General features: G+C 53.2%; 1 protein-coding gene and 1 non-coding gene across 3 annotated transcripts; one reads left to right on the top strand and one right to left on the bottom strand.

The window, feature by feature from the left end:
• Positions 1-264: 264 nt before the first annotated feature.
• Positions 265-8,898, bottom strand: CA4 (carbonic anhydrase 4). Of its 2 annotated transcripts, none has more exons than XM_072779632.1 (8): positions 8,673-8,898; positions 4,254-4,307; positions 3,287-3,442; positions 2,443-2,588; positions 2,228-2,326; positions 1,898-1,961; positions 1,586-1,752; positions 265-578 (listed from the first exon to the last, which is right to left on the bottom strand). In XM_072779632.1, the coding sequence occupies exons 1-8, from the start codon at positions 8,728-8,730 to the stop codon at positions 384-386; spliced, it is 939 nt and encodes a 312-aa protein (XP_072635733.1). In that variant the 5' UTR covers positions 8,731-8,898; the 3' UTR covers positions 265-383. The 2 variants fall into 2 exon arrangements, with proteins under 2 accessions (XP_072635733.1, XP_072635735.1); XM_072779634.1 differs by lacking the exon at positions 8,673-8,898 and adding an exon at positions 6,400-6,479.
• Positions 3,836-3,908, top strand: TRNAK-CUU (transfer RNA lysine (anticodon CUU)). The gene has a single exon. It is a non-coding gene; the product is annotated as a tRNA-Lys (tRNA).
• Positions 8,899-25,955: the final 17,057 nt, after the last annotated feature.

Below are 25,955 nucleotides of genomic sequence, written 5' to 3'. Positions count from 1 at the left end.
TTTCTGAGCTTCAGCCTCCTCCATTATACAATGAAGAGGCTGGATTGGAACTTCTCTGCCTTTCTCTGTGTTGGAACTCAGAGCTGGCTTTGCATCCCCCCAGGGGGATATATAGACAGGGAGTCCACAAAGGTAGGAGAGCGTGCCTGGTGGTCCCTGCCCAGAAGAAATCTCCAAGACTTAAGACCCTTACCCTGGAATGGCAGTGAGTTGAGGGGAACAGGACAGGGATAGTCATGGAAACTAAAAATAGACCTGAGAAAGTTTTCTCCAAAAATATATCCATTTAATCATCATCAAAATCCAAGGTAGGAAGCCTGAGGAATGGAGGCCCCAGGCTTCTACAGGCTGAGAGCAGAGGTCAAGTGTCCAGAAGGGAGCTATCATTGGAGGAAGCCAGCCATCAGGCAGGTGAGCATGGGGACCAGCAGGGTGGGCAAAGGCAAGGGCAGCAGCTGTCCTGGGGCCTGAGACTTGAACACGACGCGCTGGCCCTGGCGCTGCAAAGGCCTGATGTTATCTGTCATGCTCAGTTTCTGATCCACATCATAGTACAGCTTCTTGGAGAATGCGAGGATCTGTGGGAGGGAAGGGGCTCAGCAGGAAGCGGGGGGGGGGGGGGGGGGGGCGGGGGCAAGCAGAGCTGTGCTTCCTGCTATGTGACCCTAGACCAGTCCCCTTGCCTCTCTGAGCCCTCATTAGTAAAAGGGTTCAGAATCCCTAGCTCTCAGGTTTTTGTACAGATGAAAAGAATAAAGGATGTAGAGTGCTGGTGCTGGTGGGGGTTTAGTTCCCCCTAGCTTCCCTTAGCCAGGTGGACACACAGCTCTACAGTTTTGAGGGCCCATAATCTGATCACTGGTCACTGTTTATTATTGCTTTTACTACAGAACAGAGGTTCTCAGACTTGAGTGTAATAGCGTCATGGCTGGGGTGGGGAGGCTTGTTGGACCCACATTGCCAGGCCCCACCCCCGGAGTTTCTGATTCAGTAGGACTGGGGTGAGGTCTGAGAATTCAAATGTCTAGCAAGTTCCCAGATGATGTTGATGCCACTGGTCCAGGGACCACTCTTTGAGAGCCACTGGTCTGCAATGAAAGTATCACCAGAGCAGGGATCCGGGCCCTTGGGTTCACAGCTATATCCCTGGAGCCGCGTACTTATAAGGACTTGAGTACCACTGTTGGGTGAATGCACTGCTTTCCTATTGTGGCTACACTGACCCTCTCTGAGCTGCTCTCGGCCAGCCCCAGATCCTCCCCCTTGTCAACCCCTCCCTCCCAGGACACCAACTCCCTGCCCTCAGCTGGACAACTCCCGCCTACTTGCAGGGGGCGGCATGGAAGCCTTTTCTGACTGCTCCTGCCACAGCCTCCCCTTCTACTCTCAAACCAGAGATAGGCTAGGCAAGGCCTTCCTTGTTTGTCTGCTTCAGGGGGTGTCTATGGATTCAACCAACAGGATCTCAGCTCCCTGGGGTGCCCCATCACCACCCCAGCCCAGGGGGCCTCTGTGAGGATCCAGAGGGATGGTTTCTGGGAAACCAGGCATTGGGAGGCTGCATCCCTGGCTGGGCCATATGTACCTGATCCCTGTGGAGCTTAATGCGCTCCTGGAACACGGTCCAGACAACCTTCTCCTGGCAGCCTGGAGTAGTAAGTGAGCCCAGGTAGCGGTAGTAATGCCTCAATTTCTCCTTCTTGGGGAGGAGGTCAAACAGGCTGATGCTCTCTTTCATTGTGGTGTTCATCTCTGCAGCAGGGATAGGTACAGAGAATACCCTCAATTGGTGGGGGAAGCGGGGGATCCCGAGAGCCCAGGCCACCACATCACCCCACCCCGGCCCTTCTTCAATAGGAAGAAGTCTCCTCCCCTCCCCACCCCTCCAGCCACTCACTGGGTCTGGGGACAGAAGACAGTGTGTCCACCAGAGGCTGGAAGCCATCATTTTCGGATCCAGCCTGGAAGAGAAGGGAAGAAGGCCTTGAGAGGGACTTGTGGAGAGCCAGTGGTGACCACCGGTCCATTCTTCTGGTCTGGGGTGGGGAGGGCAGGCAGCTTCTAGGACTAAGGCCCTGAGAGGCTCTGGGCTCCCCACCTAGGTGGATACAAGTCGCTGAGAAACAGGGGAAGTCGGGGTCCCCCAGCCCCCTCCTGCCTTGCCGGAATCCCAGATCTCTGGATCCTAAGAAGCAGCCTCTCAGACCCCGGGGAATGGGGGTCGCACCTCCACCAGGAAGGCCAGCACTGCAATCTCATCTTTGGAATCCTGGGCCTCCTTCTCATTCTCCAATGGCCGCTTCTCTTTCTCGTGTACTATGTGCATCTAGTGGGGGTGAGAGCAATGGAGAGAGGACCCATGAGTGGGCTGGAGCACCCTTCTTGCCCAGGGCAGGTCCACCCAGAGCCCAGGCATGCACGGACTCGGAAAAGGGCCCTTACCTCCATGGCAAAGCGATTCCCATTGATGGTGTGCTCGGAGCCCCCGTCCATCTCCTCCGACCAGTGCAGATGCAGCTGCAAGGCCCGGTACTGGGTACTCAGTCCCCCTCCAGCGATGGAGGCCTCTTGATCCAGCAACACCATTACTGGAGGGCACATGCGGGGTCAGAGTCCTCGCGCCTGCCTCCCCTAGCCTCGCCCAGCACCCCCCTCCCAGTCCCACCCACGGAGAACCTTCCATCCTGCCTCCTACCCCTCACAGGCTACAGTCTTGGGCCTGCAGGGACAGGATGGGATTGGACAGGTGGTACAGCCCAGACCTGTCGCTGACCCTGCAAAGATACCCCCCACTGCCTGCCTCTCTCTCTCTCTCTCTCTCTCTCTCTCTCTCTCTCTGAACACCCCCTACTGTGCTTAACACGCCACTCAGCCCGGTCCCTCCCCTGCTTCAAGCCCCCTCCCTGATGCCCCGGCCTTCTCAAGGGAATGTCCAAACTCCTTGGTCCTGGATCACCTGCTCCTGGGCTGACTGGCCCCTCCTGGTTCCACTCTCTGCCTGCCATGCACACGGTGCCACACACAATTTTCTGAGCACCCTGAGCTTCATGCCTCTGTGCCTTGGCCCTGCTGTTCCCTCTTCGTGGAATGCTGCCCCTCCTGGTCTGATGGAAGTACTGAAAATACTGTGAAGTGTTCCCCAGGCCTGTCCTGCTTCCCCCTACTCTCCCACCACTGGGCTGTGCGGCCCCTCCTCAGCAAAGATGCTCCCTGGAGGAGCCCACACATCTTAGTCCTCCAGAACTCAGGGGTCCCAGGACCCCCATCCTACCTGCCCGAGACCCACCTGAATGCCCATTGTTTTGGACTCTCCACTGTTGCTTCTTGTCATAGCCAGAGAAGGAGAAGGGTCCCAGGTTTGAGTCTACCTGTGCCTCTGTAGTGTCAATGTTGATGGGGGACTGGCGGCTCTTCTGGCAGTCTTCACCCCACTGGCTGGGCCCTGAGCGGGGAGGAAGGGTCCACTGAGAGTCAGGCCAGAGGGCACCTCCTCAAGTTGGAGGAGGGGGAATGGAAGAGCGCTTGGAAGCTGTGGAGTGGAGACCCAGGAAGGGGGCCTCAGGAAAGTCACGCTGACTAACAGGAAGCGTTATCTGAGAGCCGGAGGCCAGGAAGTAGCCTCTGGAGAAGAACACAGTCTGTCGGGACTTGGGAATGGGGCAGCACTGTGTAGTCACTGAAACACAGCAGAGGCAGGAGGACAGCAGACAGTAGGGAAACTGATCCAAGTTTGAAAACAAAACGCAAAGAACCACTTCCCAGGTCCACCCGAAAGAAGAGGTATCACTGGAAGAGGACTAAGGCTCCATTTTGTTACAGAAGCAAAATGTGGGGTGCCTGGCTGGCTCAATTGGTGGAGCATGTGACTCTTGATCTCAAGGTCATGAGTTCAAGCCCCATGCTGGGCAGGAAGCCTACTTAAAAAAAAAAAAGAATACAATGTGTCTCTGTATCTGATGCTATTGCTGATTTGTTTGATAGAAGACTTCTCCTCTTAGTGACAATGACAGGAGATGCCAGGGAAGACTTGGGTCACTGTACCTTCCCTGTCCCCTGAGCCCCAGGACTCTGGACTCTGTGTGTGTGTGTGTGTGTGTGTGTGTGTGTGTGTGTGTGTGTGTTTGAAGGACTGATATCTGTCAGGTGGAGAGGCATCATTACCCTCATCCTTCCCACCTTCCCCGGGCTTTCATTTTGACCGGGGCAGTCTCCACCAGGCAGAAAAGCCTGTCCCCAAGACTTGCTGTACTTACCTGAGCAAGCATAGTTGGAGGCCTTGGCTTGAATCTCATAGCACCAGTGTGACTCTGGAAGAGAGAGAAGGATAGGAGGCCTGCATCAGTGTATTTCTGCACACATGTCTCTAGGAATCGACTTGAGCTGTGTGCACATAAGCAACACTCTGCACACAGTGGGTCAGAGGCTAAGAATATCCTCGGAAGCCAGAGATCTCCTTGGGTTGGGATGGAACATTCCTGGAGTCTAGGAAGGAACGCCCAAAGGAAGGAGACTTAAGAAAATACAGGGATGGGGGCAGAGTGGTAGAAGCCAGGCCCCAGGTGTCCTGACCCATTGCTAACCAACTGATCATCGTGCCCAGGACACTGTTCCTCAGGCAAAACAGCCACTCTTGAAGGGTCTTGGGAGGCCATCTGAGGCCTCAGCTCTACCCCAGGAGTTGGCCTTGATATTCTCCTCCAGCTGCTCTCAGCCTCCTCCTCCTCCCTTGTATCTCCCACCCCAAACCTGGAAGGGAGGTTCTGGCAAGAGGACAGGATGAGGATTAGGCCCAGTCTCTCCTCCTGGGACAACAGAGCCAAGTTCAGCCTGGCTGCCTTCCCAGAGTTGATCCGGGATGACGAAGGAGATTAGACTAGCCCCTCCCTGGAACACACGCTCTGGTGTGATTAAGACCCATTCTGGGCTAGGCTCTCACAGCCCACCAGGGAAGGCAGTCAGGACCTTTTCCCGGCCCGGTCCCAACACCCCACAATCCTGGTAGGTGGCCAGATTCGGGTTCTAATCTCAGCTCTGGTTCACCTCAGTAGAACCTCAGTAGAAGGAGGAAGCTCCCCACACCCAGATCTGGGCTCCAAGCTCCAGGTCTAACCAGGCGTGCAGTACTAGACCTGATAACCATCACCAATCACCCGGCCACTGTCCCCCACTCTCGACCTGCGTACCACCCGTCCCCTTTTTTTAGAGGTGATTGAAGAAGTTCTCTCTGATGGACCTTGCTCACTCTACCCTCTCACTCTCTGGAGAAAGAGGAATCCTGGAAACCAGCTCAGCAAAACCCAAGTATGTCCTAGCAAAGTCTCAGTAACTCCTGGCTAGGGTTCTGGAGCCCTGAAGCCTATGATCCTCTCCCCTCCTTCTCAGTAGAACCAGCATCTTTGAAAAGAGACTGCACTGCAAACATATTACACTAAGTGCAAGATGTTACTAACAGGGGAAACTGCCAGGGCAGGGGGCCTTGGAAGCTTTCTGCTCAGTTTTTCTGTAAACCTAAAACTGCTCTATAATTATAGTCTATTGGTTAAAAAAAAAAAAAAAAAAAGCATGCAGCAGTAGGGTGGACAAACAAGTCACCTAAGCTCTCTGAGCCTCAGTTTTCTCATCTGTCAAATGGAGCTAACAGCATCTACCTCTCTGGGCTGTGGGAGAATTAAATGACAGACTACAGAGTATTCCAGGGAGCCTAGAGCTTAGTAAAGTCCCTAATGAGTACTTCCTTTCCCTGGCCTCCTTCCCTCTGGCCTCAGATAAGTGCACAGATGGCCAAGGCTCAGGCTGGGCAGACAGAAGAGAAATGAAGTGAGCTGGAAAGAACTCAGGGATGATAAAATTCCTAAGAAAAGCATAGCTTCCCACTCAGCCTGAGCTGAGGCCTATGAGCACATCCACCCCCTTCTTGCAGGGCTGGCTCCATCCACCCCACATCCTTTGGGGTCTCTGGTATGAGGCCTGGGTGGAGAGGGAGCCAGGAAGAGGTGGGGTTCTCAGTAGGGGAGGGAAGCAGGGGTTCCAGGCCAGGAGAGTGAGCATCTATAGAAAATGGGCACCGTCTGGCTCCAGGCCCCTCGGAGCCAGCCAGGGCTGTGAGTCTCCCAGCTCTGGGTCAGAGCCTTCCCCATGGACCCCATGACAGTCCATCCCCTGCCCTGGACAGGGCTGAATGTGGGGAACTGCTGAATCTAGGGAACACCCATGTAGGTCAAACTCAGCAAGGGGCCGTGGCCACTTCCCACCCAGGCCCTTCTCTGCAGGTGGTCCTGGCTCTCAAGTTGGAGCCTGTTCACCTGACTCAGTCCTGGCTCTGGCTTAATCTGTATAGCAGAGTTCATTAACTTTCCCGAGCCCTCCATTCTACCTCAGGCAGAATGAACCGCCACCAACCTGGGACTTTGGTCAGTGTCCGAAGAGCCAATGGATGGATGGAGGTCATTTTGCAATGTGCAAAATGCAAAAGGCTCCTCGTTATAATTCACCTGTGTCTTCCCCTCTCATCAGTCCTGAAGGCAGGAGGGGCCTCTGAGGTTGACTGGATGCCCAAAAGGAAGCTATTCCCCGGGAGCATTGTCTGAGCCAGAGACCTGAAGGACATAGCCTCCTCTCAGCCTCCCCCAGGGCCCATCTGGTTTAGGCTGAGCCATCCTTAGGAATGTGCTCTTCCCTGACTCTGGGTACAGCTCCTGGTTTTGTAATGGTGACCTCTGATCCACTGTCTTAATCATGGAGACTTTTGACCTGTGCGGCTGAATGCTCTTGTAACTACCCTCTTCTGGAGCCAAGAACCAGGAAAACACAATGTTGATGAGGCCAAGGGTCAGGTCTATGTCCACAGGCCGAGGTTAGAGACCTCAATCCATCTCAAGGGCGCCTGGGAAGAAGGAAGCTCCCCACACCCAGATCTGGGCTCCAAGCTCCAGGTCTAACCAGGCGTGCAGTACTAGACCTGATAACCATCACCAATCACCCGGCCACTGTCCCCCACTCTCGACCTGTGTACCACCCGTCCCCTTTCTTTAGAGGTGATTGAAGAAGTTCTCTCTGATGGACCTTGCTCACTCTACCCTCTCACTCTCTGGAGAAGGAGGAATCCTGGAAACCAGCTCAGCAAAACCCAAGCATGTCCTGGCAAAGTCTCAGTAACTCCTGGCTAGGGTTCTGGAGCCCTGAAGAAGCCTATGATCCTCTCCCCTCCTTCTTCATCTACGGCAGCAGATGCTCTCGGTTGTTTGATGTGTATCCTGGTCACTCTCAAGTGTCCCAGGGGATGAAATGGGTGGAAGACGGGTCCCAAGATCCCAAGACAGTTTCCAGTCCAAAAGCCCCAGCACTTAAGGAGAGCACAGCTTGTATGAGGGGGCAGCTGAGATTGATCCCTGGCTGCCTGGCCCCAGGCCAGTGGTAGAGCCATGACAACCTTCATGTATGGGGCGTCTGCCATGTGCCACACAGGTATCGCACTAAGCACTTACACCCACTATCTTATTCTTATCTGAATCCTTGAAACACGTGAAGTCAGAATTACTATCTATCGTGAGAAAACTGAAGTTAAGCGACTTACCCAGAGCCACACAGCTACAAAGCAACTGAATTAATTGCAAAGTGTTTCTCTTTTCTCTTTCTACCAAACCCAGCTGCTTAAGTAGGTTTCAAACTCAAACTTTACATACAAAATTTATCACATCCTATCTGTCCTCTTCCCTCCTCTCCTAGGAAGAAGCCAGTAGTTTCTGCAAGATTCCCCTCATCCCTCTAACACACACACACACACACACACACACACACACACACTGCCCCCCAGCTGAATCTTCCCTGCAAAGTGCACACTCTCTCCTTCTCTGCTGCTAAGGGCACCCTCACTCCTCACCCCTCACCCCACGACTCCAAGAGAGAAGCATCTAGCATCGGGAGAGGAAGTTTGGCTAGGTGGACCCCAAAGGGGACCATCGGAGGGGTAGCTGAGCTGAGGGACTGGCAGATGGGGGCTTCCTGCAAAGGAGCTGGTCCCCCGCGGGGTCACAAAGAAGATGCCTCCCGGATCCCTGTGCCCAGCCGTGGGGTTGGAGGTGCTTTCAGCTCCTTATCAAATATTAACGCACAACTCCTGCCACCTCCCACCCAGGCGAATAATTAAGAGCTCGAGCACATCATTAATCTTTAAACGAAAATCACCCTGGCCGGAAAGACCGGCTCGGCCGGGGCGTCGGGTGTCCTAGGGTCCCCAGCCCGCGGGCTCCCCGGACAGTGCTGGGGGGCTGGGGAGCGGCAGGGGGGCGGCAGCCTCGGGAGACAAGGGACCCAGGGCGAGAAGCGGGAACGCCAGGGCCCCTCGGCACCCAGGCTCTTGCGCGGGCTCTGGGCGGGGGGCAGCCAGTGGGCGCTGAGCCCGCGCAGGGCGGACAGCGACCCCGGGCCAGGCCGAGGACCAAGGGCGCGTGCAACGCCAGGAGCGAGGAGGGCGAGCAGAGCGGCGGGCGTCGAGGCGGCCGGGGGAGCGACGGCCCGCGCCCCCCGCGCCCCGCGCCCCCCGCGAGTGCACCCCGCGCCCCGCCGCCGCACGTGGCCGCTGTCCGCGCCCGCCGCGTCCGCCGAGGCCCCGCAGCCCTGGGGCGGGGGCGGGGGCGGGGGCGGGGGCGCCGGCCGGGGGCCCCCGCGTTCACCTGCGCAGGCCGAGGGCCGGGCGGCGGCGAGGGCCAGGAGCGCGGGCAGCAGCCGCATCCCGCGCAGGAGCAGAGGCGCCGCGGAGCCGGGGGTCGCGCGCCGAGGCGGCCTTCGGGGGTGCCGCGGTCATGCCGGCCCCGGGTTTTATAGCGGAGCTGCGACGACGGGAGGGAGCCCCGACAGCGGGGCGCGGGGAGCGGCTCCTCCCCCTGGCGGAACCTCCCCTCCCGGCGCGTCCTGTCCCTGCGCTGAAATCCTCCGCTCCCCTCCTGGCGCACCCCCCCCCCCCGCGGGCCACCTCGTGCCTCGTGCCCCCCCCGCGGCCAGCTCCGCTCCGCTCGGCTCAGAGGCAGCGCCCTCCCTCCGGTCGCCGCCCGCCCCATCTCACACCTGGTGTCTGGTTTGGGAACGAGGTGCCGACCTTGCGAGCTATCCGATCAACACAGGAGGGGGTGCCCGGATTCCTGCCTTTGATCATTTCGGCCCGGACCCCCGCGCAGGCCTCTGGCCGGGGAGCGGTCCGCGGGGCCTGGGAATGGCCTTGGTTGGGGGGCGCCGGGGGACGCAGCCTCCCGAGGATGGTGCAGTGGAGGCGGCTGCGCTGGGGTTGGTGGCATCGGGTGTCCCGGGGAAGAGGGCTTGCTTTTCTTGCTGAGGCAGTGGCCGCTGATTCTCCGGGTCGCCTCTCTTTTCTGTGTCCGCCCAGGCCGCTCCAGACCTAATTTCTAAGCAGACCAAAGACCCTTCTTCCAACACAGAGTGAAGGCGCCTCTGAATTGCTGCGTGAGCATTTAGGTGATGGCCAGAGCAGGGAGGGGGCCGGTGAGGGGAGAATCGAGAAACAGATTCCAGTGAGAGAGAAGCTTAGGGGGTCAGAGGGAAGGGGCTGTTTCCTGCCGAGGCTCCCAGACCCCTGAGATGAGATGGGAAGAGAAGAGACAGGGGACTGGGGCACCTGGGTGGCTCAGTCGGTTAAGCGGTTAAGCGTAATCTGCATTCCGCTCAGGCCGTGATCCCAAGACCCTGGGATGGAGTCTCTCATGGGCTGATTGCTCGGTGGGGAGTCTGCTTCTCTCTCTCCCTCTACTCCTTCCCCTACTCATGCTCTCTCTCGCCTGCTCTCTCTCAAATAAGTAAATAAAATCTTTAAAAAAGAGAGAGACAGGGGTCTGAATGGACTCCTAGTTCTCTCATCTGCCAGGATCTTCAGAGGGGTCCAGGGAAAAGGAAAGTTTCCTTGAAAGAAGCCTTAGCATTTGGGTAAATGAGGCTGAGGGCTGCTCTAGAGGGGAAGATGCCTCTTGTCTCAGGAGGAGTACTCTTGTCTCCTGGGTCTGGCCCCCCTGCTGCAGTGCCTGTTGACTCTTTTATGGGTCTAGGTACTGTGTGTCCCACAACGGTAGGGGCTTCCGTGGGGGTTTGGAAAGCTCAGACTTGGGTAGGGAAGAGGGAGAGGGAACCAGGCAGTGGGCCTGGGCCCCCTTCATCAACAGGAAGCCCCTGTTTTCTGGTCTTGTCGCTTCCCCATCCGCTGCCAACCCCTCTGCTCCCACCGGCCTTTGAACCTAGGCTAGGGACCTCTGAAGAGGGATTGCCTCCCCTAGAACTCTCCAGGCAAAGGGGCTTCCTCCTTGGTTAGAGTCCTGATTCTAACTGCCACCACTCCCCACTCCACGTCCTGGCCCAGGATCACAGCCTCAAGGAGCAGCTTTGATCCTACAGAGAGGGGAGGGGGCGTCCACATTGGGCTTAGGACTCTATTGTCTACGCTGCTTTTGAATTTAATCAGCAGCCAAGACTATGGCAGTCAGGGGAGGGATTCCACACCCTAGGGCCTTTTCTGGGGAGTGGATTTATATCCATAGAGCTATAAAAATCTATGTTTCAGGACTGAGGAATGGAGTGGGGAGGAATCCTATTCCTGGGAATGAAGTCTACTTCAGGGGATCCATGTGACCCTAGGCCAGCCCCCTGACTGGTAGGAGAGATTGAAAAACTTTGGTGGGGTTAAGGGGCCACCCATCAAAGTCCATCCCCTTGGGGCCTCCTAGAGGGAGAAGAATGTGGGAGAGGGAGCTGCCCCTTAGGTAATCCTGCTCCACACCTGTGGGTATGCCCCCCTGGTATGCTGGGGCCAGCAAGATGGGGGAAAGCCAAGCCCTGGTGTGGTGTCCTCTCTGAGGCATGGGGTGTGCATGGGAGGAGCTTAAGGTTGGGCACATCCTCATGAATGTGCCTTAATCAGGGGCACCACGGGGGGGGGGGGGGGGTATATGTTGGCTGGGGAGTGGTCAGGGTGTGGCCACTGCTCTGCATGTCATCTCTCCAAGGCTACACAGCAGGGCAGGAGGCTCCCCACTTCTAATGTTAACATTCCCAGCTTTATCTCCCAGTCTTAGACCCCTGTCCTAGTCTGCCATAAACTAGTCACCTGTCACCTACTAGGCCCATGGCCCTGCTCCCCTGGAGGAGACAAAGCCTTCATTCAAGCAGGGATTGTTAGAGCAGGGATGGGCCCTGACACATCTCAGTGACTTACAGGCCCATAAAGCTGCCAGCCCGGGCCCACCGGCCCCAGCCTGGTGCAGGCTCCTTCCTCTTATTCTGCCCAGGCTTCCCAAATGTCCTGCATTCAAGTCCCTGCTCTTCCCCAGACTCAGGGATGGCCTTGGGCAACTTTCCTACACCTCTCTGATTGCAACTTCCTCATCTATAAAGTGGGGATGGTCATCCCTACCCTACTGACCTCTGCCAATAAACAGTTTAGGAATCAGCAGTGAGACAGGGTCAGCCCAACCCAGACTTTCACAACATGCCTGTCGGTTCCTGGGTGCAGCCACTGGCCCATGGCAGCCGCAGAAATGAATCACGATTCTCGTCCTCTGGGGGTGTCCACTTGCATGGCCCCATCTGCAGCCAGATGGAGGCAGCGGGAAAGCTTTGGAGCTTTGAGGACAGATGACCCTGGGATCACTTCTGGCTCCAGCCACGTGCTCTGTGAGGTCAGCTGAGCCTGGTTTCCCACCATCTATAAAGTGAAAATCATACCGCTCTCTTCCTCCAAGATTTTTGTGACAATTCTGTGAGCCATGCCTGAGGTAGGCTGGCCCAGGCTGGCACATTAGCACATGTCCCCATGACCTCCAAATGGAGGTCCCTTTACCTGGATTAAACCTGACCCAGGGCAGGTGTGGATGTGGCCTCAGGTGGGAGGGGATACTGGGCTAGGCCCTGAAAGGGCTATTCTGGACTCCCAAGACCTTCTAAGGAGGGGTGAAGAAGGCTGAGGAGCAAGGCAAGGGGCGCCCCCAACTGCATGGACACAAGAAGGTGAGATTGTGAGATTCGGTCGGATTCAGCCCTTGCTGGGACTCTGACCTGCACGAGGTAGGAGCACAGGGAGCAAGATCCTGCATTCCTGGTATTCACAGGTCAGAGGAAGGCTAAGCACATGTCCCTAAGCAGAGAACCACCACGCCTACATTCAGGGAGCAAGTTGGGCAGACAGAGTATAAGGCCGAAGCTCAGAACCAGCCTTGGAGCAACACTGCTCTGGTTTCACATCCCAAACCTACCATTCACCCTTTACCTCCCTCAGGCTCAACATCCTGATCAGGAAAATGGGGATAAAGACAGCACCTCCCTCACGTGGTATGGTTAGCATCCAACTATGCAGTGCTGGGTAAATGGCCTGGTAGAGGTCTAGGCATTTGCCGAGTGCTCAATAAACCTCAGCTGTGGTTACTAGCCATTAAAGACAAAAATGGCTTATACCCTTGATATTATAGGAGCCCTGAGGAGTGGTAGGCACCACCCCAGCCAGTGGTGTGGGCGGGGTGGGGGGCATTGGAGAAGGCTTGTCGGAGGAGATTAGATCCAAGCTGAGTACTGGAAGACAAGTAGACGTTACCTGAAAAGGGAAGGGAAATCCAGCCAGAGGGAACAGAATGAGAAGAGGCCTAGAATGGGGTGAATAATCTCCAAGTGAGAGGTGAGAGTGTTGAGAGATGGGGTTGGAGAGGTATTTGGCCTCAAATGGATAGGACTTGTTTATTGAGGTTAGAACTTTGGACTGATTATTTCCCTTTAATAAGAGGGTAGATAGCAAGAGCCTGAGCTTCTTTTCCTTTTTTTTTTTTTTTTTTTTTAAGATTCTATTTATTTATTCACAAGAGACAGAGAGAGAGGCAGAGACATAGGCAGAGGGAGAAGCAGGCTCTCCACAGGGAGCTCGATGTGGGACTCTATCCAGGGATTCCAGGATCTTACCCTCAGCTGAAGGCAGATGCTCAACCGCTGAGCCACCCAGGTGTCCCAAGAGCCTAATTTTCTAGGCCAGGAAACATCCTCAGAAAGGGTTGCTTGGCCCTAGAAAGGGACAGGGATCCTTACTTTTTTGAGTTACAAAAGAGGAAGCTGAGGCTCAGAGAGGGCAGTGCATCACCCAAGTTGCCCAGCAAAGAGAGAGCAGAGCTGAGATTTTAACCATGATCTCCCACTCCCCTCCCCATATGCTTTCCCTACCATCTCATCCCCTCTACGCCAAACACACACCTCCCTCTCATTGGGACCCCCAACCTCCAGCTCCCATTGTTTTCTCACCCTCAGGGCGCCCTCGGATTAGTAATCATTCAAGGAAATGTTCGCAGAGACCCAAGGTTTGTGTCCCTGGACTAACCTTAAGATGAAACCCACAGGGAGAAGGTTTAATCAATATTCCCCTCTTGAGCACTCCCCAGCCTGGATCTCTGCCATATTCCAGCAGAGACAAGAAAGCTCCTGTGCCAGCATCTGTGAAAGCTGCAGTTCCTCTTCCCTTGTCTTCACGCCTACCCTATTTCTCTGGTCTATAGGGAGGTTCCTGGGGAAAGGGGAGGAAGCAGAAAGAGTTGGAGGCTCTCGTGGGGGCAGGATGGGGGCCTCCTCAGTGGAGGGGTTGTTGGAAACTTCTGCCCCTGAACATTTTGAAATAGTAACAGCAGTAAGAAGTATGGAATGATCCAGCAATGGAGATGACATATGTTCTGTTCCTGCCCTGCAGAGAATTCAGAAAAACTCTTCCGTGGCTGTCCCCTCTCCTGTCAGTGTCTCAGCCACAGGCATCCAGGCTCACAGCAGCAGGAGGCTGGGGTCAGAGCTGCTTTGGATTTTCCAAGCGCATTCATTTACATTCTGGTTTTGTGGCAGAAGAACCTCTGAAGAGGATGATGGGGGTGGAACCAGGTGGGGAGAAGGCAGCCTTGGGGGAGAGAGGAACATTTCCTCCTCAGTTCATGCTGCAGCAACGTGAAGAGAACAGGTTCTTTCAGGGGCACATGTGCACTCGTGTGTGTGTGTGTGTGTGTGTGTGTGTGTGAACTTCTTTTTCTCTGATTATCTAGATAATACTTACTCAATGTAGAATATTTGGAAAGAAGCAGTGGGGAAAAAAAAAATCCCCAAAAACCTTAGCTCCCAAAGCAATTAGTTTACGATTTGACAGATTTTTAAGAAACTTTAAACACAATGATCACCCCCCAACCTTAGTCTGTTTAATTTTTCTATCTTCTCTTACAGCCTTTATATGTAGAACAGTATTGACACAGTGAACGGCTTAGTGGCCTGCTTTTTAACCTTCACATTTCAGCATAAACATGAGTCCACCTCACCTCATTGCCTTTGCAACTGTCATTTTGTGGTTCCACAGTGTACCCAGGCTGTGTCCTCTGCTGACTTCTCATTGTAAATAACACTGCTGGGAACATCTTCCCCCTGGAGCGGCAAAGCCATAGGCTTGGGAAGGAAACCAGGCATCAGTGAGGGCAAGTTCCTTCTTGTAGCTCCCCACTGAGCAGAAGTACCATCTGTTCAGGAGAACAACTTGGAGGTGGAATAAGGGATAAGGCAAGATTTGCGAGGGACCATCTAAGGGACCCTCAGAGGCCAGCTGGAGAATCTGAGCCTGGAGTTCTAACTCTTTGACCTCTGGTGTGTCAGTCAGATAGGGAACATGTGGGAAGGTGGTGGGGAGGGTGGGGTGCTCTGTGTAGATCTGCAGGGTGGAGAGGAGTGTGAGAAGTGTGCCTGTGGGTGCCTCTTCCCGGCTGTGTGTTTGCACAGCAATGGCGCCCTCTGCTGTCCAGGTGCTTCCAACCCATCAGTGCCTTTTACAGTTTGAAGTTCTTCCCACTAACAAGATCAATCTGTCCTGCGGTAGCGTTTCTTTTTCAGTTGTGGGGTTGGGGAGGCATCATTTAATGACAGTGAATAGCATTCAGAGAGTTGGAAAACAACTCTTTAGGTCCACCCCGTACCTGATTCCCAGAACTTTTGCCTCTTTTAAGAGACTTCACACCAAAAGAGAGAGAGAGAGACTTCACACCACTACCACCAGGTGCAGCTTCATTTAACATCTGAACTAAAAAAATAAAATAAAATAAAATAACATCTGAACTACCCTCGGATATCAGAAGGGAAACTGAGACAAGTAATTGAGAATGTGTCAGCAAGTACCCTACCCTAGCTAATTTCTTTAGGTGTGGCCCTGGCTCCCTCATACCCCAGGGAGATGATGAAGGTGTCAGAATGGCCAGCAGATAGAAACTGAAGTTTAGCAGGCCTGCAGAGATAGCTCACCTCCTGCCTCTGGCAAGAGCTACATGTGGGTACTTGTGGGATGGTTAGGTTAATCTACTGTACCTCCTCCCTTATTTTGGCAACCAAGGAAGGTGGGGGGCAAGTGGCTTCCATAGTGAGTAATGTCAAAGTTAACTCTGAAATATAGTTAAAGTCTAATGAGACCTATGTCGGGTAGGAATGGGCAGGGTGGGCTTCATGAGTGTGGGACTTGTGTAGTCACAGAGGAACCACACTTGTTTGAATATTCCGCTGTCACTCTCTTGAATTTTTTTAAAGATTTTATTTATTTATTCATGAGAGACACATGGAGAGAGGCAGAGATATGGGCAGAGGAAGAAGCAGGCTCCCCACAAGGAGCCCAATGTGGGACTCGATCCTGGGACTGCAGGATCATGCCCTGAGCCAAAGGCAGACACTCAACCACTGAGCCACCCAAGCATCCATCTCTTGACATTCTTGACAATTTTTGAACGAGGTGCTCTGCATTTTTCATTTTGTAGGATTTTTCATTACTGGAAAGTGTAACAGAGACCTTCTGGGATACAGGGTGGGGGGAGAGTGATGTGTAGTCTTCTGCCTGGATTTCCACCCTACTAGGGCCAGAAAGCAGGCAACAGTGCCTCAGAGAACTGGTGGACCAGCAGCCACTTTTGGGGCCCTCAGCTGGGTCACATTCTGCTTTCTCGAAGTTCGGACTCTGCGTGCTTCAAATCAAACCAGTGATGGTTTGAACTATTGAAGCAGAGGACAATCCATGCAGGTTATTGGTCAGTGTGAACACATCCTAGAGTTTGGGTCGGATTCTGAGTGCAGGTCACAGTGAGGAATGTGGCTCCCAAGAAGGGTGGGGGTAATCAGGAGCTTCAGCACCGTGAGATGGACAGCACCCTGGAGGCGCCCCTCTGAAGCTCTATAGGGTCAGTGACAGCCCCGCTCCCCACTGTGCATTTTACCCTGTGAAGCAAGGTAGAGGGGTGGGCCCGGTAGGGCCAAGCTCCTGGGCGGGATCACAAGCCCCAGAGGCTGGATGGGGCTCTGAGCCTGTGCTCAGGGGATCAGCCAGAGCTTGAGGTCAGGGATGGGGGGAAGGAGGGAGAGAGGGAGCTTGAACTGAGCTAGCCTGGGGAGGCTGGTGTTCCAGGACCATGGAGGCAGGAGTTGAAGGCAGAGACCTGGTCACACCCCTGGAGCCTCTTCCCTGTGTGCTTGGAATTCCAATAGAAACTCTGGCTCCAGTTCATGTCATGACAAACCTTCCTGCACACACAAACCCAGGTGTACAGCCTTCACCTCCCACCCCAAGTTAAAAGGAAAGATAAAGGCACCTCTGAGGAGAAATGGAGGTATAGCAGGGCTGGTTCAGGAGAGGGAAGTGGAGAGGTCCAGCTGTGCCTACTCTGACAGGGAGGAATGTTATGAACTGTTTCTAGGAAACATGCAAGTGAGCCTCTGTAGGGTTCAGATTACATGTCTCATGGGAAGGGAGCAGAACAGCATCCCAGCCAGGGCCTCCCAGTAGCCACACTATCCCCAGAGCCTCCATAATGGGTGATGGGGCACCCGTGTCAGAGTGCAACAGGAGGGGGGAACTGAGTGGGCAAAGGCAGAGGGGAGACACCTGAGGGCAGTGGTTTATGGTCATGGGAGCACAGTTGGTGTGCCCTGGATGAGGCCCAGGGCTTCCATTAAACATGATTCTAGCTATACTATACACAAGGCCTCACATCCTGAGCTCACATGCACCCGAGCTGTCCTGGTCATCTCCACCTGTGGCTACTCCCCAGACAGTCCCCCAGCACTGGCCCGAGGGAACCACCTCTTAGCTGTTTCAGTCTCCTGGAATTTCTGATTCCATCTATGCACAACAACCTTCTCAATCAAACGTGTACATACCCTCAAGCCTGAACTGTACCACATTTCCAGTTGGGTGGTGGTGTCTCCCTAGCTTGGAGCCCTTGGCCCAGGCTCCCTACCCTTGTGGCAGATGTCACCAGGTGTGGTCTTCTTATCTCTTCCCTGATCAGTCTCTCCTAACCCTGAGGCCCTGAGCTCAATCAGATCAGGAACCTGGTTGGCTTTTTCCATGGCAGTGCTACACAGTAGTAGCTCCACAAATACTTTGTCAGTGAATCAGCCTTGTCTTGCTTTACTCACTGTGGGTGGTCTGATTGAAGAAAAGTGGGTCCCTATAGGCCAGTGGCTCAGGATCACCCCAGGAGCATCTCTGAAATGACCCAGCTGCTGGTACCAATCCAGACTTAGCCAGTTGCAGGGTGTATTGGCAATGTTATGAAAATAACATGGTGGATCTTGGGGCATTCTGAATTTGTTTTACAGATAGGGCTGCAGGCCCAGAGATGGGGCTGTAATTTGTCCCAAGTCTCACAGCAAGGTAGATAAACCCAAGCAATCAGAGGGTTGCTCCTCATCTTCCCTGCCCTTGGAATATGCATTCAAGCTGCTTGCCTTTTCCACACTAAAGCTGCCCAATGACACAGCCTTGAGAGAGTAGAGTGATGTTGAGACCATCTTGATTATATATGTGACTGAACCCAGTTAAGGCCTTTACATAAACTCTTAAGGTTCTGTCAGTGAGTACAGAGATATATTCACCTTGCAGCCGGCCCAGGCAAGCCTCATATGTACGTTCCCTTGTTTATCAAACCTGCCACTGACCCATGGAATGGTTTGCCTCTTTCTTCCTCTCTTCCTGCCCTCTGAGTATGGGGCTGATTTCAGATTATACCAAGGAAGCTCTTGAAGTTTCAAATTAGCAATATCAGAGTTTTCCTTTCCTTTTCTTTTCTTCGGTCCTTCCTTTTTTTTTTTTTTTTTTTTTTTTTTAATTTTTATTTATTTATGATAGTAGCAGAGAGACAGAGAGAGAGAGGCAGAGACACAGGCAGAGGGAGAAGCAGGCTCCATGCACCGGGAGCCCGACGTGGGATTCGATCCCGAGTCTCCAGGATCGCGCCCTGGGCCAAAGGCAGGCGCCAAACCGCTGCGCCACCCAGGGTTCCCCCTTCCTTTTTTTTTAAAACAATGTCAGAGTTTTTCAAAGACATCAATGCATTGCGGAAAATCACCTTCCTCCCCCAGAAAACTTGATCTTTTAGCAACCCAGGAGATAGCCAGAAAACACAGTTCCCAAACTCAGCTCTAGTCTCTTGGTCCTGTTGTTAATCAAGTGCAACAATTCTCTACTTCCAAGGACTTGATGAACAGCAGGGTTGCTCTATTGGTTATGGAGGCCACGGGATGGTGGGGATGTTACTGAGTGCAGACTGGTTCCATGCCCCACCCCATGTGTAAAAGGCTTTACATCAGCAGAAAGGGCACTGGAGAGGACCAGGCATGAATGGCACACCACCAGCATGATCTGTGGGGAAGCACACATACTGTTGGAAGCCCATTAAAAGATAAATCATGGAGTTACCATATGATCCAGCAATTTCACTCCTAAGTATTTACCCAAGAGAAGTAAAAACATATTCAGGTGAAAACTTGTACATGACTGTTCATAACAGAATTATTCATAATAATTCAGAATTATTCATAATTCCACAAGGTGGAAACAATCCAATGTCCATCTACTGATGAATGAATAAGTAAAATGTGGTATGTCCATTTAATGAAATATTATTCAGTCATAAAAAGATAATTTTAATATAAGCTACAACACGGATAAACTTGAAAAGGGTTAGCTAAAGAGGGATCACAAAAAAACACAAATTGCTTGATCCCTTTGTAGGAAATGTCTAGAATTTGCAAACATTTAGAGATAGAAATTGAATTAGTGACTGCTTACAGCTGGCAGTACTCAGGGGAAATGGAAGTGACTGCTCATGGGTATGGGGGGGGTGGTCGGTATGGTCTATGTAGGAGGGCCCATCCACCCCAGGGAGACACAGGGCCTATGAATGGCTAAAAGAGAGGGCCTTTCTATTACTCGGAAAAGGTGGCTCTTTCTGGGGGAGATTGGGTTGAAGCCCATGTTGCTTTATTAGCTAAGCCCTTGTGCGGCGCAGAGACTGCACCACACACCTGGCATCCCTCCCAGAACAGGTGAGAATAGCCCTCCAGAGTGTCAGCCCTGACAGAGTATGTACAGAGAGGAGCTTGAGAGCCCACCTCTGGTCAGAGCTGGTAGTCCTGCTCCTTATCAGCCCAGGGCCACGGCCAGGCTAGTCTCTGTGCAGAGGCCCGGTCCTACTTTAATTATCTCTTCCTGGTGTACGGTTTGTGCCCATTCTGGCTGTTGAGCTTGATGCAGAGGATGTGAGGGAGTGAGGTGTTGTGCAGGACCTGCAGGACATGGTCCACGGAGGCCTTCAGAGGGTAGAGAAAGCAGCCCAGGAGGGGATGAGGACAAACCAGGGGCTTGGTGACTATATCGGACACCTACAGGGACCCTCCCAGCCCTGAGATTGGGATCCCCAGACTAGGATCCTCATGTGTCCTGAGAAGTCCTATGCACATTCCTCTCTCAACCTCCCAGCACACCCCAGCTGCTCATCCACTTGGTCCCCTTGACCTGTACTCCTTCCATCTGACTTATCCCTCTGTCTCTGGTCTTGGGTTCTTCCCCATTCCCCGTCCTCAACAGAGCAATCTTTCCAGGAGAGAACAGTGTCAAGATGCCCTTCTCATTCCTTCAGGTACCAGCAATTATTACTAAACCCCTCCTGTGTGTCAGCAGCTGTGTTGGGGCCACACCAGGAGCCATCTCTGCTCCTGAGTCTACGGTTATGCTGGGCATGCCTGGGACTAATGTCAGAGCGTGCACAGAGAGCCCTAACCAAACCCAGGTGTTTGAGAGGTACTTTCTGCAGCAGCTGATGCTAAAGCTGAGGTTACAAGGAGAATGAATAAACTGAGAAAGGGATGTGGAGGCTGGGACTGAGGCTAGAGTTGAGGGGGCAGTGGTTGAAAAACACTAAAAAAAAAAGAAAGAAATCATTCCAGAAGGTGAACAGCATGTGCGTAGAAAAGCTCAGGGAAAAGGAGAGTGTGGGATTTTGGAAGAAGCCACAAACCAGTTCTGGCTCAAAGTAGAGTTCGGGCAGGTACCTGAGAGGTAGAACAGGCCAGATCACAGGGATTCTTGTATTTAGTACATCCCAAAGAGCACGCCACCGGCAGGGGTGAGGGGTCACCAGCAGCTCCTGAGATCAGATACACTAATGATCTGTTTGGATGTTTCATGTGTCTGTCTCTGGAAGTGCGCTCGTGCCCTGGGCTGCCCCTACCCCCCATTGGGCCTTTTTGCCTGCTCTGGGCTCACAGAGGGTGCAGAGGAGCGCATGGTACCACCTTGGGTGTATGTACAGAGAGGAGCTTATTGCAGCTTATTGCTCTGTACACCGCCCAGCATCATGTTCCCCAACCTTGTCCCCAGGTGCCCCAGTTGTGGGGTTTTTTTGCTTTATGATGGTCATATGTAGATGCTCAGGCTACCAACTGTTCAGTTTGGCAGGAGAGCTCCTACCTTGGCCAACCCTCTCCTGAGTGCCCCTCGGTTTCTCTCAACCCTGCCAGGCCTATTGGAGGTGTCTGGATTCATGTTTGTCCCCAAGATGGCTGGGCACAGCTGTGGCTCTACTGCAGTGAGACGCTGAAGCAGCCCTCCGGGCTCACCGCTCACCGCCTGAGGGTGCAGCAGGTGGGAGGCACCGCCTGAGGGTGCAGCAGGTGGGAGGCGCCAGCACTTCCTCCAGCACCCCCTTCCCCCCCACACACACACAGTGACACAGGAGGGCCTGCCTGCAGCCTCCTGTCCTCCTGTTATGCATATACTTGCAGTGACTATCAGGGCAGCCAAAGAGTGGTCCTCAGGTCATGAAAGCCCTCCTCCTGGCACCCCTCACCAAAGGGGATTCTGTTAACAACTCCCAGAGTTGTTGTTAATTACCATGATAAACAGAGCTGTTTGGATTTGAAAGAGGGGATAAAATCTGCTCCTTGATGAATGAGGAGCTGAGCTACAGGGAGGACCCTGTTGCTATGAGCTGAACACCACTGGTTGGCCATTCCACTTTCTCTGGGGCTTTGGGGACTGTCCCATGCCCTCCTTTGCCTCTCCGTTTTCCCATCTGCCTAATGGATTTGCTAATACCCACTTTGCCTCTTGGAGCCACTGTTACCCAACAGGCACTTGTCTCACCTTGTGCTATGCCAAATGGACAGAGGAAACTCAGGTCTTGGTGGGTGAGGAGGCTTACCAAAGGTCCCCATAAATGTCAGAGTCAGAAATTGAATCCAGGACTTCTGTGTCCCAGTCCCCACTGCCACATGTGGGACAAATCACTTTATAAACCCCCCAACTCGGGGATCCTTGGGTGGCTCAGCAGTTTAGCACCTGTTTTCGGCCCGGGGCCTGATCCTGGAGTCCCGGAATCGAGTCCCACATCAGGCTCCTTGCATGGAGCCTGCTTCTCCCTCTGCCTGTGACTCTGCCTCTCTCTCTCTGTGTCTCTCATGAATAAATAAATAAAATCTTAATAAATAAATAAATAAATAAACCCCCCAACTCTTGTTTTTCACCTATAGAGTGGAGAGCTGCTGTTTGCCTCACCAGAGATGGGGTGAGTAGTAACATCCATGGTTTCATCAAGGGCATTGCACTCCAAATTTCACCCTCTGGCCACCCAGACCGACCAATGTCAGCCTTTTTCCAGATGGGGTGTGCCCTGCTCCCTGGGTGTGTGATCAAAGCCTGAGACACAGGCCCCCACCCTATCCTCACACTTGGCATCACCCATCAGCTGGCAGGGCTGGGCTTCATCCTCAGAGTCAGCAAACCGGATGTTGCCGAGGTGCAGCAGTCCAGCCAGGACCTGAGCGGGCAGGAGAGGACAGACACGATGTAAGCTGTTTCTTAAGGGCTGGAGCCTAGGCCGGGAAGGGCCCCTCTCTTGCTGAATGTAATCACGATTAACAGAATAATAATAGAAGCTCCTAACCGATGCCCATTTACTACATGACTCTGCCAAGCACAATGCAAGCAACCTGTATGCATCATTTAATATAATCCTTTCACAATCTGGGGGTATGTGCTATGACAGTGCCCGCTGCACAGGCGGGGCTGCTAGAAGTTAAATCACCAGCGCAGATCACACAGTCATAGAAGGAAAAGTCAGGATTTGAACCCAGGGCAGGCTGACTTCAGATGCTTTACAGGTATTCTTCTTCGTGGAGCTTTGACGCTCAGTCAAGCATGCCTGCCTGGTCACCCCAAGACAAACTTCTGCAAAAGAATCCCAGCAGGGTTGCGGGCCTGGGGGGGGCAGGTCAGGTACCAAGGGAGCTCAGGTGCATTCTGGCTGACTCTGGCTGGGTCTGGCTCCCCTCAAACTTCCCTCTCAGGGTGGGGCAGCCAGGAGAAGGTAGTTCCTGTGGGGAGGTGTCACTGGAGCCTCTGGTCTGTACTGGTTCCTTGTAGATCTGTGGGTGGGAGAGCCAGTGGCAGTCCAAGGGGAGCCCAGGCCTGTAAAGGCCTAAAATTGTGTAGATAATGTGTGGGGAGAGTCCTGGAAGGGTCTGTAAAGCAGTGGGGGTGGACACCTCAGAGAAAGAAGCAATAGAGTTTTGAGGTTCCAAGCTCCTTCCCGTTAAGAGCACAGCTCCCACCCTGGGGAGCTCACAGTCTCATGGGGGAGGTATGGCTCTTCACGGCTGGTGCAAGGACCACACCTGTTTCTCCTTGGGCTCCCAGCACCATCCCAGGGCCAGAAACGTAGCAGGAGCACAATATTTGCCAATGAGCAAGCCCCGTTAACCCCCCCATGCCTCAGTTTCCCCAGAGATGGTGTCCTGAGCTGCAGAAAACCTTGCTGTGTGTGTTACTGCTCGAAGAGCTTCAGATGACCATAACTAAAGTGAAACCGCCGGCCTCAGCCGAGACACCTGCGATGATCCTGGGTTTGCAGGTAGGTCCAGGGTGAACAAGGGACCGTACTGTTCTGTACCATTCATTTGTGGTACAGGTGGAGCAACTGGACCCAGACGGACAGAAGAGATGACTTGCCCCAAGCCCCACTACGAGGTAGCGGGAGGGCCAAGAACACCTGAATCGCTCGAGGACAACTTCCTCCCAGCAACCCGAGGAGGCAACGGGAGAGCAAGGTCCTCCAGCTTAGCCCGGGTCCCTCCGTGGGGCCCAAGACCTCCCGCCCATCGAGCGCCCGAATTGGCTCCAGTTTGGAAACCAGGAAAAAGGGAGGGAGAGAGAGCTGAGCAGGTGGACGCGGGTCCCGAGGCACCGACGTCTGCACCGGGCCCTGACGCCGGAAGGCGGGGACCCTTCAGTCCCCACGGAGCGAAAACTCTTTAGTCTTTGACTTTCTCCTTTCGTCTCTGTTTTGTTGTTGTTGTTTGTTTGTTTGTTTGTTTGTTTAAAGATTTTATTTATTTATTCATGACAGAGAGAGAGAGGCAGAGACACAGGCACAGGCAGAGGGAGGAGCAGGCTCCGTGCAGGGAGCCCGACCTGGCTGAAGGTGATGCTAAACCGCTGAGCCACCCGGGCTGCCCTATTGTCCCCGTTTTGAAGCAATGGTTTTCAAAAGAAATCACAGCAAGCGGCCCCCTGTACCCCAGGCAGGGTTGGGGGGCGGGGTCTAGGTTCCTGAACAGAACTGGGGCTTTGCCTCCAACCACACCACTCTTCCTTCTTGGAGGCCCTAATGCACAAGCGTGGCAGCCGTGGAGCACTCCTTCCCCCCCCCCCCAACTTTTCAGCCGAGAAGGGACATAAGTTAGAGTAATAAGATTTGAAAACGCAAATCGCAACACCGAAAAGCCAAGTTACGTAACACAGTGCCATTCGACAGAACAAGCTGTCAACAAAAATAGGATTAGTTAATTCTCGGGAAGTGAAATTAATTAAAAATTCACAGGAGATGCCAGAACACTTTTAGCTGGGAGGTTTGAAGAAGTAAAAGGGGCTCTGGAAAATTCCTAGCTGTGTTGATACAAATAATCCAAACCTAAAGCCCTGAAGTGCAGGCCTCGGCTTTCAGCAGAATCGGGGAGTTTGGGGGCAGGGGTAGGGGTGGGGGTGGCTCTTGGCCCAGCTTCCGTCCCCCTCCCCCTGCGGGCTGCCTGGCTTCTACGGTGGATGAGTGGGGCCAGGAGCTCTGGTGGGGCATTTTCTCATGTGGCAGAGTCATATCATGGATAATTCAACTGAGGATTGGCAAGCAAAAAATAAAATAATTTCAAAGATGCAGGCAGTTCATTCTCTTCCATTCCAGAACTGAACCTGAGGCCGGAGGAGAGGGGGGGGCCTCGGGGCGGGGGGGGGGGGGGGGGGGGGGGGGGGGTGTCTCAGCTCCTGCTACCTCTCAAAGTGCAGCCATTTCTCCAGGCTTAGGACCAGTTGGAGGTGTTTTTGTCTTTTTAAAATACTTTTTGAGAGATCCCTGGGTGGCTCAGCGGTTTAGCACCTGCCTTCAGCCAGGGCGTGATCTTGGAGTTTCAGAGCCAGTTCCACATTGGCCTCCCTGCATGGAGCCTGTTTCTCCCTCTGCCTGTCTCTCTCTCTCTCTCTCTCTCTGTCTCTCATGAATAAATAAATCTTTAAAATAAAATACCTTCTAGGGGCACCTGGGTGGCTCAGTGGCTGAGCATCTGCCTTTGGCTCAGGTAGTGATCATGGGGTCCTGGGAAGGAGCCCTGCATGAGGCTCCTGGCATGAGCCTCCCAGAAGGGAGCCTGCTTCGCCCTCTGCCTATGTCTCTCTGCCTCTCTTTCTGTGTCTCTCATGAATAAATAAATAATATCTTAAAAAACAAGCAAACAAAAAAAAAAACACAACCTCTTGAGGGACGCCTGGTTGGCTCAGTTGGTTAAGCCTTTGACTCTTTTTTTTTTTTTTTTTTTTTTAAGATTTTATCTATTTATTTGAGAGAGAGAGCACACCTGCAAGAGAGAAGACCGGCAGGAGGAGCAGGAGGAGGGAAGGAGAAAGAGGTAAAAGCAGATTCCCTGCTCAGGATCCAGGCACCATGACCCAACCAAAGACACACACTCTTAACCTACTGAGCCACCCAGCCTCCACCTTCAACTCTTGATCTCACCTCAAGTCTTGATCTCAGGATCATGAGTTCAAGCCCAAATTGGGTGTGGAGTGTACTTGATAAAAAAAATTTTTTTTAAATCCCTTTTGCTATTTGTGGTGAGTATAGGTTATAAGCTTTATGAAGAAGCATAATATAACCTTCATAGAAAATAGTTTTAAATTACTTTAGTGGCTGGATCATCTGGTAGGGATATGTTTAACAGTTTAAGAAGCCATTGGGGGACGCTTGTGTGGCTTAGCAGTTTAGTGCCTGCCTTTGGCCCAGGTCATGATTCTGGAGTCCCAGGATCAAGTCCCACGCCGGGCTCCCTGCATGGAGCCTGCTTCTCCCTCTGCCGTGTCTCTGCCTCTCTCTCTCTCTCTCTCTCTCTCTCTCTCTCTCTCTGTGTCGCTCATGAATAAATAAATAAAATCTTAAAAAAAAAAAAGAAGCCATTGGACTCTTCCATAGTGTTTGTACCATTTTACATTCCCACCATCAGTATTATGAGGGTTCCAGCTCCTTGTGTGAGGACTTATAACTTGTGCTTTTGTATTTTCTGCATCTTGTTTTAAAGTCAAAATGAGGGATCCTTGGGTGGCT

Source organism: Canis lupus, chromosome 16 (genome assembly GCF_048164855.1).
Source record: "Canis lupus baileyi chromosome 16, mCanLup2.hap1, whole genome shotgun sequence".
NCBI lineage: Eukaryota > Metazoa > Chordata > Mammalia > Carnivora > Canidae > Canis > Canis lupus.
Note: the sequence above shows the minus strand (reverse complement) of the source record. Positions and strands in the feature narration are given on the sequence as shown.